This window comes from Abramis brama (genome assembly GCF_963993115.1).
Source record: "Abramis brama genome assembly, chromosome: 6".
Taxonomy (NCBI): domain Eukaryota; kingdom Metazoa; phylum Chordata; class Actinopteri; order Cypriniformes; family Leuciscidae; genus Abramis; species Abramis brama.
Window position 1 is genome coordinate 46,385,481 of NC_139968.1, and position 14,416 is coordinate 46,399,896.

At 41.6% G+C, this 14,416-nt stretch overlaps 1 protein-coding gene across 1 annotated transcript in view; it reads left to right on the plus strand.

The window, feature by feature from the left end:
- The first annotated feature begins 6,946 nt into the window (after positions 1–6,946).
- Positions 6,947–14,416, plus strand: part of cacna1sa (calcium channel, voltage-dependent, L type, alpha 1S subunit, a) — a 29,888-nt gene continuing 22,418 nt past the window's right edge. The window contains exons 1-10 of the mRNA XM_084117943.1: positions 6,947–7,592; positions 8,550–8,655; positions 10,585–10,724; positions 10,804–10,943; positions 11,021–11,173; positions 11,330–11,535; positions 12,427–12,530; positions 12,953–13,098; positions 13,203–13,284; positions 14,072–14,232. Of these exons, the coding sequence (XP_083974069.1) occupies positions 7,405–7,592; positions 8,550–8,655; positions 10,585–10,724; positions 10,804–10,943; positions 11,021–11,173; positions 11,330–11,535; positions 12,427–12,530; positions 12,953–13,098; positions 13,203–13,284; positions 14,072–14,232 (1,426 nt within the window). The 5' untranslated portion in view covers positions 6,947–7,404. The remainder of the gene's footprint in view (positions 7,593–8,549; positions 8,656–10,584; positions 10,725–10,803; positions 10,944–11,020; positions 11,174–11,329; positions 11,536–12,426; positions 12,531–12,952; positions 13,099–13,202; positions 13,285–14,071; positions 14,233–14,416) is intronic.

A 14,416-nucleotide genomic window follows, 5' to 3' on the forward strand; every position in this document is an offset into this window, starting at 1 on the left:
GCATCATCCACAGACCGGTTTGCTCTGTAGGCAAACTGCAGGGGGTCCAGCAAGGGTCCAGTGATGTCCTTCAGATATGCTAACACCAGTCTTTCGAATGACTTCATGGCCACAGATGTTAAGGCAACAGGTCTGTAGTCATTGAGTCCTGTGATCTTTGGTTTCTTCGGGATTGGGATGATGGTGGAGCGTTTAAAGCAGAAAGGGACTTTGCACTGCTCCAGTGATCTGTTGAAGATCAGTGAGAAGATAGAGGCCAGCTGGTCAGCGCAGGTTTTCAGACAGGCTGGTGAAACACCGTCTGGGCCTGGTGCTTTCCTTCTCTTCTGTTTCCTGAAGATCTGACGCACATTATCCTCACTGATCTGAAGTGCGGGGGGGAGGGGAGGAGGATGGCTGGAGGTGTTGATGGCTGTGTAGAGAGATGGTCAGGGCGGGTGTGGGGTGTCTGATCGGGGGTCTCAAATCTACAGTAAAAGACATTCAGCTCGTTCGCAAGATGCTTGTTGCTGTCGGTGCTGGGGGATGGTGTCTTGTAGTTGGTAATGTCTTTCAGGCCTTTCCACACTGATGCAGGGTCGTTGGAGGAAAACTGGTTTTCCAGCTTTTTGGCATAGCTCTTCTTAGCCACTTCAATCTCCTTTGTCAATGTGTTCCTGGCCTGATTATACAAGATCCTATCCCCACTCCTGTAGGCATCTTCTTTGACCTGACGAAGCTGTCTGAGTTTTAGTGTGAACCATGGTTTATCATTGTTGAATGATAAGTAAGTCCTGGTAGGGATGCATAAATCCTCACAGAAACTGATGTATGATGTTACAGTCTCTGTGAGCTCGTCCAATGAACAATGAAGCATACTACTTTTTAACATAATGTTTTTAAAAACAACAGGCTGTACACAGTATATCCTACACACAACTGTAACACACACAGCACTGTACACACACACACACAGCACTGACAGACGCAGTGTCATCACGTTTTCCTGAACACACACCTGGACACACTCGCACCTGTGGAAATGAGGAGGTGATGTTATGATCACGTCAGATGATTTCTGTCACACACAGAGATGTGTTAATTGTTGCTGAGTGTTTAGCGCTTAGGGCCGTGTGTGTGTGTGTGTGTGTGTGTTCATATCCGCTGCTGCTGAGAGACGGTTAAACGCGATCCTCCTTCAAAGTTTCGCAAACACACTTGTGTGTGAGTGTGGGCTGTGCTTCATACCGTCATAACGATTATAAGATTTATTAATGTTTTTTAAAGCACTGCATAATGTCCCCAAATTACATTACTGACCTTTTAGGAGCCGTTTCCCTTCAAACCAATAGAGGTTTTTACGTCTCCGTTTAAAACGTATAATTTTAACTTATCTTTTAGTTAAGGGTATTCTGTACATTGTAATAATAACTTAGTTTTCTTTAGTTTTCTTTCTCTCTACACTGATCTCACTGCAAAAAAATGCTTTTCTTACTCAGTATTTTTGTCGTTTCCCGTCCAAATTTAAAGAAAAAAACATCTTAAATCAAGATGCATTTACTAAAGTAGTAAAATGACAAGATATTATGTCTTGTTTTCTGGGTAAATAAATCAAAATTAAGAGAGTTTATGCTTAAAACAAGCAAAATTATCTGCCAATGGGGTCAGAGAAATAATCTTGTTTCCGTTTGAATTATTTTTCTGCCCCCATTGGCAGATAATTTTGCTTGTTTTAAGCATAAACTCTCTTCATTTTGATTTATTTACCCAGAAAACAAGACATAATATCTTGTCATTTTACTACTTTAGTAAATGCATCTTGATTTAAGATTTTTTAGATAGGGACTGGACTGGAAACCGGACAAAAATACTGAGTAAGAAAAGCATTTTTTGCAGTGCTCACTATACAGTTGTGTGAGTGTGTGTGTCTAAGAGTGTGTGTGTCTAAGAGTGTGTGTGTGTCTTAAGAGTGTGTGTGTCTAAGAGTGTGTGCGTGTCTTAAGAGTGTGTGTGTGTGTCTAAGAGTGTGTGGTCATGCCTTCATTGGCTAGGCTCGGGAAATGTTTTTATATATGCATGTTTTATTGTTTTTTAGTCATAACTGTGAAGCACTTTGGGCAACGTTGCTATTAAATGTGCTATATAAATAAATAAAACTTGAAAGTTGAACTAATACAGCTGTGTCACTGGATACGGTTGTTTTCCCGTGTTTTGGGAGTCGGATCGGGATCGGGATGAACAAATGATGATGACAGAGGTTTGGATGAAGGTCTGGAACCTCAGCGATGTTGAAACAAACTGAAGAGCTTCACGTTCCTCCGCTGACGTCAACATGATGATGAGTGATTCCTGAGTGTGTGTGTGTGTGTGTGTGTGTGTGTGTGTTCAGGAGACTGATGGACGGACCCGGACAGACAGGTTTAGTCAGACAGACAGAACAATATAGAGACAGATAAACAGATAGACACATGGATGGATGGAATGATCAAACAATAGACAGACAGACAGACAGACAGACAGACAGACAGATAGATAGATAGATAGATAGATAGATAGATAGATAGATAGATAGATAGATAGATAGATAGATAGACAGATAGACAGATACTGTAAACACTCATACAGTGATCTACATTTGAAGCGGATATGAAGCACTCGTCATCATCTGTGAATCTGGACTGAAGATATTCCAGGATGAATGTGCTTTAGTGTGTGGATGACAGATCTGAGATCAGTAAACAGCCTTTCTGCACCCGCTGTAATTTCAGACTCGACATAAAACACAAATCCATCTCTGCCGACTTCCTGAGGCTCATCCTGCCTTTGAAATGTTCATGTCAGAGCGTAAACACACACACACACACACGCAGGGCGGGCCGCGGCTCGACAGGTAAAGCACTGGCAGCTCACCTGTAACACCACTCAGGAGTGTGAAGACACACACGGCAGAGGTGTGTTCCTCAGGTACGTTGTCTCTCAGTCCTTCCTTTGGTTGTGTCTGTAATAACGCAGCAAACGTTACAATACAACGAGTTTGTGCAGGTCAAGTTTAGACTAAACGACAGATCAGTTGAGCTGCAGTTTAAGAGGGAATCTGTATGAAGAGATGTTGATGTGCAGAAGATGCTTTAATGTTGTGTCTAATATCTAATCCATTTTAATACTGCAATACATTTAGATTTAAATGATCCGTTTGTACAGTATTAGTATATATATATATATGCATATAACAAAAAAATCAAAAATGTATTGCATATACATATAGGCCTATATAGACTGCATGCTGCTTTTGTGATTATTGAGAAATATATATTTATTTATTTATTTGAGTGTGTGTGTGTGTGTGTGTGTATATATTTCTTTGTTTGTTCTCTAAGCCTTTGGCTATTATATATAGTTTTAGTTTTTTGTATTATATGCATAAATATGCTTGTATGTTACTTTGAATATATTTGATTTATGGAATATTGAAGTTATGTGAAGTTATATACACACCCACATCCTGAGATTTTTTTTCTTGTTTTAAGCCTAAAACTTACTTTTTATTTACATTTAACTGGTTAAATATATTCAGAATTGTTACAAATGATTTATTTCAGTAAAGTTATTTTTTTAGGATTTATATTTGCATTGTTTAATATTCATACATCTCTGAAAAATAAAGACAATTATGTTTTAACTGGTGCTACACGCTCAGATTTATTTAAAATGATCTTTGTTTTACTCAAATCTGCATCAGCGACTAATGAACACAAGTATTTACACAAGAAGTGTGCGGGATTGTTTTTCTTTGTAGCTGTATGACGTTTTCATTGATGATTTTTCTCATTAATTCGAGGGGAATTCCACTGAGAGACAAATTAGACATCATTTAATGATTCGCCTCGAGCTCAAATACACACAAGACAAGCGCAGATATGTCTCTAAATCAAAAAAGAGGGATTAGATCCGCCGCTTATTTTGAGTTCTGGCCGCTCCTGTCTAGCACATCCCGTAACTCGTGTGTTGTACACAATGTCGTGAATTAGAGATGGATTACATGTCCTCAGCTCCGACACACTGCCATATCTTTAGGCCAGAAACATGCTAATGTTTGCCCAACACATTACAAGCATACTTTATTTAACTTCAAATGTCTGTTAATAAACCTAATGTGTGATTATTTGGCGATCTGGAATGCAGCAGCACATGAAACCAGAGACGTTTGCATATGTTTTGGGTCTTTTCGCCAGTATTTTATGTCAAATCCGTGTTAATTGCAAGGACCAGCCGCGGGTTTATCCTGCGTATTTGAACCTCAGACTAAGTGGTTATTAAGTTAATCTAGAGTGTGTTTGAAGTCTTCTGGTCTAAACTCAAGTCTGTCTCTCTCAAAATCCTTCACAGGGCTTTCAAAGAGCAGCAGAAGCCGTTTTCCGAGCGTCTATCATTGAGACCGGGGAAGAGGATGATGCTTCCTCGCTTCAGGAAACGCACGCTAATCCATCAGTCTTAGATAAACTTCCTCGGGCTTGGCTTTCATTTATGAACGAACGACACCAATAGCAACTCCACACCTCAAAATGGACGCATCTCATTGCCGTTTGGGCAGGAGCAGTAGGTACTGTGCGCCCTCTGGTGGTTACAGAGGGAATGACGTCCACTCAGATCCTCTAGGTCGCTCGCTACCGCTGTTCATATACCCGACTCACGTTGAGCAGCGAGTTTACGACGGCTCGTACTGTGGCGGCGCGTCACTACTGTCGTATCTCCCGCCGTTCCACGGCAGCTTCGGCGTCTACGAATGCCCATTCGAGCCCGCCTTCATCCAGAAACGCAACGAGCGGGAACGCCAGCGAGTGAAGTGCGTGAACCAGGGATACGCCAAGCTACGCGACCACCTGCCCAACGCAACCACGGACAAACGGCTGAGCAAAGTGGAGACGCTGCGCGCGGCCATCCGCTACATCAAATACCTCCAGGAACTGGTGGAGAACGCGGGCAGCGCGGAGGAGAACGCAACGGCGTCGCCTCTTTCCATTTCCGAATCGTCTTCTGAGGAGTCTGTTGGGAGTTAAAGACGTTCAGAAAACATCGTATCCTAGCGACTTTTATCATGCACCAACTTTGATTCTGAGTGATTCTCAAATATTAGCATGTGTTTTAATAGGGGCTTTCGCACCGCGTAGTTATAGGAACCCGCCACCAGGGTGTTTCCCGAGAACTAAAGGTTCACTTGGGAACGTTTTCCTGGTTGCGTTCGCACCGCCAGTAGGAACTCTGGAGTGACGTAAGACACGCTTGTTGTTGTGACTTTTATTTTGACAGTGCTGAGAACGACTGAGCTCACAGTTCTCGCATTCTCCTGTTCATTAGTTTATGATCTGTCCAACGGTCCTGTAATACCCTATTAGATAGAACTGTCATACATAGAAAGTAATCAGTAATGAAGAGTTATTAGCGTATGCTGTGTGTTTGATGTCCAGTGTTGCTGAGCAGAAATACATAATCATGATTCTCTTGGTCTCCTCAAAGTTGCGTTGGATTTTCTCCTCAGCGTAAAGATTAAGAGCTTCATCTATCACTGTTTTACATGTTCGTAGAGTTAGTTTCTGGAGTAAATATATAGGCTATAATCTGTTAGTAGACAGCTTTTTTTTTAATGGCGGATGCTGGTGTTTCGCGTGCGTTCGGCCAATCACTACCGTCACTGATAGTTCCTATAGCGCTGGTTTAGACCCGACTCTGAAGTAGGAGTAAATTAGTTCCTCCAAAAGGAGTTCCTAGAACTAAAATCATTCCTAGTTCCTGCGGTGCGAACACGCCGACATCCGGGAACTTCCACCAATAGTTCTAGGAGCAATGAGAAGGTTCCTCCGGTGCGAAAGCCCCTATTGATGCAAATCCACAATTTCTAATTCAAAAAGAGACATAAAAAAAATGTGTCAGACGTTTCATTAAGTCTGACCTTTAATAAACCAATGCAATCTTCAGAAATTAGATAAATGAGTTAGGCAAGACAAGACAAGTTTATTTATATAGCACATTTCATACACTATGGTAATTCAAAAAGCTTTACACAGAAAGGAATTAAAATAATCACAAAATAAAAGCAAGTAAAATTAAAACAGTTATAAAAGGCATTAAAAGAGATATAAAGATGAAATTTAAAAGAGTAAAAAGATGATACATAGATAAACTTCTCATCTGGCAAAACGCTGTGAGATTTTCCCATGTTGATTGTACTGTGTCTGTGGTGTTCTTTCGGCTCGCCTAAATAATCTGTTGGACGTCTCCAATAGATCCGATTTCCCCTAAAATCGGACAGGAGGAGCTCTAGGAAAGGAATTGATCCAGTCCGCACCCCACAGAACAGATCTGGTCCCCGACCTCGAGTTTCACATCAAACTCACTACTCTACCACAGACTCAGGTCATCAACATGGTTTCGTCTCTCACTTTCCCAATGAACATTAAATGAGTTAAACGTTCTGGTGTTTGCTTGTGTGAAGTCTCCCACTGAGAGTGTGTTTTGCAGACTGGGACATGAGGGCACAGGGGTCACGGCGCCCAAAAAAGCCTTGAAATCAACACGACGGCCAGTTTCTGACCTTGAACTCCCAGCGATCGCTCTGTGATCATGTGTACTGTGATTTTAAATTTCCTAAATTCAAATAAACCTTAAATTATACTTGGAATGAGATTGTTTTCACTTAGACATCCATATCGTTCTCCAGGTTTTGTTGTTGAGGTTTTATGTCTGCTCATTGACACATGTATGACACTGTGATCTTAAAAACCTCAAAGAATTTAAATAGAATATTAATATATCTATATTTTGAATGTTTTAATATAAATATATATACATATATATATATATATATATATATATATATATATATATGTGTGTGTGTGTGTATTATTATTAAAATTAATAAACCATATATAAATATAATGTAATAATAATTATGAAATATGACGTTGACAGTTCACCTATTTGCACTGTTGAGACACAATAATCATTGGGACAATCATAAAAAACTGTGACACCAAATTTCACAGAGATTTATCTGTGAGCTGATTGGTTTGCCAGATCAGTGATGTCACAAAGCCCAAACAGAAAAAGCCAATGAGAACATTCCAAAGTTATGACTGTGCTAATGTCCTGCCTCTTCATCTATCTCTCTGTGACCATAACTGTGTCATGTTCTGTTGTCCCCTAACACACACACACACACACGCATGTGAGTGACACGCATTGTCTATATTTATTTTTTAAGTCAGACAGCTGCAGTACTAACCACACAAGAGCAGAGAGAGACAGTGCGAGGAATAGATTCAGACAGACAGAGAGCTTCATTTTTGAGTCCCGAGAAGATCCTGAACTATTGAGCCGAGTACCTGATCTCCAGAATTCCCGCGCCTCCTGCTCGGTTCTGATCGGATCATGGAGGGCGGTGGCGAAGCACCCATGACCTCCTTCATCATGGATGAAGAGACGCTGAAGAGGAAGCAGAGAGAGAAACTCAAGAAGCTCCAGGCCACAGGTGGAAACCCTCGGCCCGCACGATCCCTCCTCTTCCTCACGCTGAAGAACCCCTTCCGCAAGGCCTGCATCAACATTGTAGAGTGGAAGTATCCTTTAACAAATCAGAAAAAGTTTTTAATTACAATAATGTTTTTTTGTGCAGAGTCACTAAAACATGTCCGTTCATTTAATGCATGCTGTTAAAGTACGTAAAAGTAATTTTCAGCATCATTACTCCAGTCTTCCGTGTCACATGATCCTTCGGAGATCATTCAAATATGATGATTTGAAACATTTCTGATTATTATCAATGTTGAAGTAAGATGTGCTGCTGCATATCTTTATGTAAATTGTGGTACATTTTTATTTTCAGGATTCTTTGATGAATTGAAAGCATTTATTTTAAATAGAATCTTTTGTAACATCTTTCCTGTCCTGTCAGAAGTATTAATTTAAAAAAAACTAAAAAAACTAACCCCAAACATTTTAATGGTAGTTTATCAGTTTCCACACAAATATTAAGCAGCAAAAAATTTATAAAAATAAATAACAATAAAAAAAAAAAATGTCTTTCATAGATCAGTGGTCTTAAAGAAGTTCTCAGTTATGTTTCAGTTCAACACCAACTTAATTAGACTATTTGCTGACATATTGTATTATACTAAACAAACATCTTAATTTAATCTCCGTTTTATCTCATTTCTGCATATGAGTAAACAAGCATACATAAAAGTCATTCATTACTAGAGTCAACAAGTGTTCAAACACAGCTAGCAACTATGAGATGACAGACCGTTAATGAGGTGATTTAGTCATGAGTGTGTGTGTAAATGTCAGTGTTTCAGCACAGTGCTCTGATATTCTGAGAGAACAGCTGTTCTGTCCTCCAGCTCACTAAATACAGACATGCTAAGCTCAGAGAATGCTAGCGCACACACAACAACACACTGAGACGCCATGTAGATCACTATGGTACAACACACATTATTATAATGCGCATCACTGCAGGAATATATTTCTCACTTTAATAGAAGCTGGTGTGTTTTCCTGAACGTGTCTCTCAGACCGTTTGAAATCATCATCCTCCTCACCATCTTTGCAAACTGTGTAGCTCTGGCCGTTTTCATGCCAATGCCTGAAGAAGATACGAATAACACCAACAGCAACCTAGTGAGTCTCTCTCTCACACGCAAACACACAAGACTCCATCTTAATACACCTAAGACAACCTATAGACCCGACCCTCACACACAACCTCAACATATAAACCCCTCCCCAATACCTGTTGACTCCGCCTTGAGACACATGCTCAACCTATAGACCCCGTCCTCATACACTCCCTCAAAATATAAACCCCTCCCCAATATCTGTAGACTCCGCCTCAAGACACATGCTCAACCTATAGACTCCGCCCTCATACACTCCCTCAAAATATAAACCCCTCCCCAATATCTGTAGACTCCGCCTCGAGACACATGCTCAACCTATAGACCCCGCCCTTATACACTCCCTCAAAATATAAACCCCTCCCCAATACCGGTAGACTCCGCCTCAAGACACATGCTCAACCTATAGACCCCGCCCTCATACACTCCCTCAAAATATAAACCCCTCCCCAATATCTGTAGACTCCGCCTTGAGACACATGCTCAACCTATAGACCCCGCCCTCATACACTCCCTCAAAATATAAACCCTTACCCAATACCTGTTGACTCCGCCTTGAGACACATGCTCAACCTATAGACCCCGTCCTCATACACTCCCTCAAAATATAAACCCCTCCCCAATACCTGTAGATTCCGCCTCAAGACACATGCTCAACCTATAGACCCCGCCCTCATACACTCCCTCAAAATATAAACCCCTCCCCAATATCTGTAGACTCCGCCTTGAGACACATGCTCAACCTATAGACCCCGCCCTCATACACTCCCTCAAAATATAAACCCCTCCCCAATACCTGTAGACTCCGCCTCGAGACACATGCTCAACCTATAGACCCCGTCCTCATACACAACCTCAACATATAAACCCCTCTCCAATATCTATAGACTCCGCCTCAAGACACATGCTCAACCTATAGACCCTGCCCTCATACACAACCTCAACATATAAACCCTTTCCCAATACCTATAGACTCCGCCTTAATAAATCCAAAACAACCTATAGACCCCGCCCTCATACACTCCCTCAACATATAAACCCCTCCCCAATACCTGTAGACTCCGCCTTAATAAACCTAAAACAACCTATAGACCCCGCCCTCATACACTCCCTCAACATATAACATATAGACTCCACCCCCTTACAGACTCCACCCACTGTAGACTGTTTAAAAACCTTTTAATAACATAAAATAGGGTGATTTAAATGTTTCCATATTTATATATTGTATTCTGTTCTTATAAAAGATTGAACTATATCCTAAATGAACAAGTGGCTAGTTAAGATGTATCTTCTGGCAGAATGGCTGACACCTAATGCCAGATATTCATCTCACTAAACCCTTGTAAGCGTGCGTGACCTTGACTCAGGTGACTGAAAGAAGCAGGTGCTTTGACCGCATGCCTATGGGACGCTGCATGTGTAGACGTTTTAAAATTAGACACAAACTTCAACTATATGCTCTCACACACTCGCAGAGCTCTCTCATCACTGCAGTGTTATCTGAAAGATTTTGTGGTTTGTAATACAATTTGTCAGATCAAAGCATTTGTATAGTAATAAACTTGCATCTAGTTTTGTTTTGTGATGAAGCTTATGCATCTATCTATCTATCCATCTAAATGTCAGTAGATACACACAGTGTCTGCTTCAAGCAGTAGGTGCCATGTTGGTTATAAAATTCTCAGCGTCTGGGTTGTTTTCAAAATGCCTCGACTGAAACCGGAATTCTTTGCCACGTTCCCACCAAACCCAACGTGTGTAAGTTCCCAGAATATAAAAAGATACGTCAAGACAGATATTCAAACTAAAAAAAAAAAAGAGTTGTGAAGTGGAAAAGCACCCATTGACACCAAACACCTTGAGTCAGTATGTTGTACTGAAGTGTGCTGACAGCTCCATTCATCTCAATTTTCCGTGTGTACGTTCACAGGAGAGTCTTGAGTACATTTTTCTCATCATATTCACGATGGAATGCTTCCTGAAGATCGTGGCGTATGGATTACTCTTTCATGCCGATGCTTATTTACGGAACTGCTGGAATATATTAGATTTTGTCATTGTGACAATGGGGTAAGACATACACACCACTCCCTGAATATGGCCAGAAACACCCAAAGTACACAAACACCTACTGTGTGACGTCCCTCAGGTTGTTCACAGTTGTGGTGGACTTCATCAATAACATCAGCGGTGTCGAGGCGCCAGTGGAACAGAAGGGCGGTTTTGACATGAAAGCCCTCCGAGCGTTCAGAGTCCTGCGGCCCCTGCGGCTCGTCTCCGGGGTCCCCAGTAAGTGACAACACCTTCTTCTGCTCACCTTTCTAATTTTTTTGAGTTGGCTGGTTAAAGTGTAATGTCTCCTCCAGGCCTGCAGGTGGTGATGAGCTCCATTCTCAAGTCCATGCTGCCCCTGTTCCACATCTCTCTGCTGGTCTTCTTCATGGTCACCATCTATGCCATCATAGGCCTGGAGCTTTTCAAATGCAAAATGCATAAAACATGTTACCACACCGGCACAGGTAAGAAATGATGCAAGATAGATGAAGTGAACTTACATAGAACCAACATCGAAACTTACCTAAATGTTTTCCTTTTGCCATCTTGCAGGCACTGGTGTTTCCTTCGATAAATGCAAATTTTGTCTAATTTTGTCTTTGTTTTGATATATGTCACAGATATCATTGCCACGGGGGACGGCGAGAGTGCAGCTCCGTGCGCTCAGGCTGGTAACGGCAGGCGTTGCCCTCTTAACGGAACCGAGTGCCGTGGTGGTTGGCCCGGGCCAAATGACGGCATCACCCACTTTGACAATCTGGGTTTCTCCATGCTCACTGTATACCAGTGCATCACCACTCAGGGCTGGACCGATGTTCTGTACTGGGTCAGTGACACATACGGGTCTTTCGCACCGGGTAGTTTTATGAACTCGCCACTAGGTCAATTCCCCGAGAACTAATGGTTCCCCTAGGAACGTTTTCCTGGTTGAATTCGCACCGCCAGTAGGAACTCGGAAGTGACGTCCTTGTTGTTGTGGCTTTTATTTTGATGGTTGTTTAGTAGTTGTTCGTTAGTTTACGATCTGTCTAACAGTCCTGTCTAATACGTTATTAGATAGAAGTGTTATACATAGAAAGTAGACAGTAATGAAAAGTTATTAGCGTATGCCGTGTGTTTGATGTCCAGTGTTGCTGAGCAGAAATACATAAACATAATCGTTTCTCTTGGTCTCCTCAAAGTTGCGTTGGATTTTCTCCTCAGCGTAAAGATTAAGAGGTCCATCTATCACTGTTTTCCATGTTCGTAGAGTTAGTTTCTGGAGTAAATATATAGGCTATAATCTGTGTGTTTTCACCAATGTTTTTTAAAAATGCTTGTGCTTCGCGTGCGTTCGGCCAATCAGCGAACACTAACGTCACTGGTAGTTCCTATAGTGCTGGTTTAGACCCGACTCTGAAGTAGGAGTAAATTAGTTCCTCCAAAAGGAGTTCCTAGAACTAAAATAGTTCCTAGTTCCTGCGGTGCGAACACGCCAAAATCTGAGTACTTCCGCCAATAGTTCTAGGAACTATGAGAAGGTTCCTCCGGTGCGAAAGCCCCTATTGAGCAGTGGTTCCCAAACATGGTCATGCAGAACCCCAAACAGTACCCCCAGATCCCCAACCGTACACACTTGATTAAACTTGTCAGCTCCTTAGTAGAGACTCCAAGACCTGATATACTGATATAAAGGACTATGATAGGGATCCGACAGCCGACTCTTGTCTTCCTACAGGTGAATGATGCGATTGGAATGGAGTGGCCCTGGCTGTATTTCGTGACTCTGATTCTCTTGGGCTCGTTCTTCATCTTGAATCTGGTTCTGGGGGTTCTGTGCGGGTAAGTCCAAGCATCTGTGGTATATCTGTACTATCACTCTACAAGTTACTGTCCATATTTCAGAATAATGATTTAGAATGAGTGTCCAAACTTTTGACTGGTAGTGATTGGTAGTTGATCCGTGATCCGTACGGATCAGCTGCTCCACAGTTTGGCACGCATGTGATTCGCGGTGTGAATAAATGTAATATTTTTAACCATCATAGAGAGAACGTTTATAATTCTTTATAATAATGCCTTAATGGCATTTTTTCCTTACATTACTTTTAACGTTTTTTTGTTGCTGATCCGAAAAATCCATGGCTAAAAAAATGTAAATGATCCGAACCGTGAATTCCACCATCCGTTCCACCACTAGTAGTGATATGTTTCAGAGATTTTGCCGCACACCATCTCATATTTGTCTCTTTCTCTGTGGTCAGCGAGTTCACTAAGGAGCGAGAAAAGAGTTCTCGAAGTGGAGAGTATCAGATTCTGCGGGAGCGTCAGCAGTTCGATGAGGATCTGAAGGGATACATGGAGTGGATCATACAGGCAGAGGTCATGGACAATGACCAGGAGGGGCAAGGTGCTCAAAAACACTCACAAACACTTTAACAAGCTACAGCCGTTGAGAACCAAGGCTCATGGGGTATGAAATCTGGTTAAATGTGGCACAATTGGTCTCCACAGGTCTGCTCCCACTTCAGAAGGATGGATCAGAATCAGAAACTCTCTATGAGTTGGAGGGACTCAACAAACTCATGTTTTATGTGTATGTTGAGCGATCTTGAGACACATGACACATGCACTGTTGGGAATGATTGACTTCATGTCCAGGAGGATACTTCTAGACCGTATCCAGATCTGATGAAGGACCTGCACCTGGACACGACGACAACGCAGTCCTGAAATGTCAACTAGTCTCTCCCCTGTGAAGGCCTCCTTCCCTTCCCTTCACCTCTGTACACATAAAACATTGTCAAAATGATTCCAGTTCGCATGGATATGCGGAAGCGACAAAAAAATCTGTATTGTGCAGGCCAGACAAGTAATTTGGTGTGGTCAGTTTTTAAAGAAGACTACACGGCTGCACATATTTATATTCAAACCTGCATACCTATAGACTAAACACGTGATATGCATGTGTACGCCGTCAGCGTTTTCACAGATTCAGGTTTTGATAGCGTTTTCAAAAATTTTAAACTTGGAAACCTATTTCAAAGTTTGCGTTCTCGAGCTCCAAACACTGTTGCCGTGCAAATAAGCAGCCAGAACGCATTAAAAGTTTTCTGTTAAAACGGTATCGTGTTAGCGGCCCCTAAGTTAATAACTAATGATCTTTACAACGGAAGTGAATCAATCAAAACTAACTTTAGCTGGACAATAACTTTATTCTAGAGATGCTGTAAAGCCTAAACAATCTCTGTTACTTTAATTTCCTAATATCACTGTGAAGTTGCTTTGAAACAATCTATATTGTTAAAAGCGCTGTATAAATGAAGGTGACTTAACTTCTAAAACATAAATGCTTTGAATTTCTCTCTGCATGTGTTTTACAGTCGACACGCGCGTCGATGGAACCGATTTTTTAGGAGGAAGTGTCGTGTGTGGGTGAAGTCCAGGTTGTTCTACTGGCTGGTGATTCTGCTGGTGTTATTCAACACTCTGGCAATCGCAACCGAACACCATGATCAGTCCGAGTCTCTCACCAACTTCCAAGGTTCAACTTCTGTCATCATTTACTCACCCTCAACTCATTTCAGACCTCTATGACTTTTTTCTTCTGTGGAACACAAAAGAATAAGTGGATTGTTATGGCCACAGATCCCAAAAGTCTAACATTCTGCTAAATTACTATAAGCCACTAATGAACATCCAGCAACCAAGTTGATTTTAGCTGGATT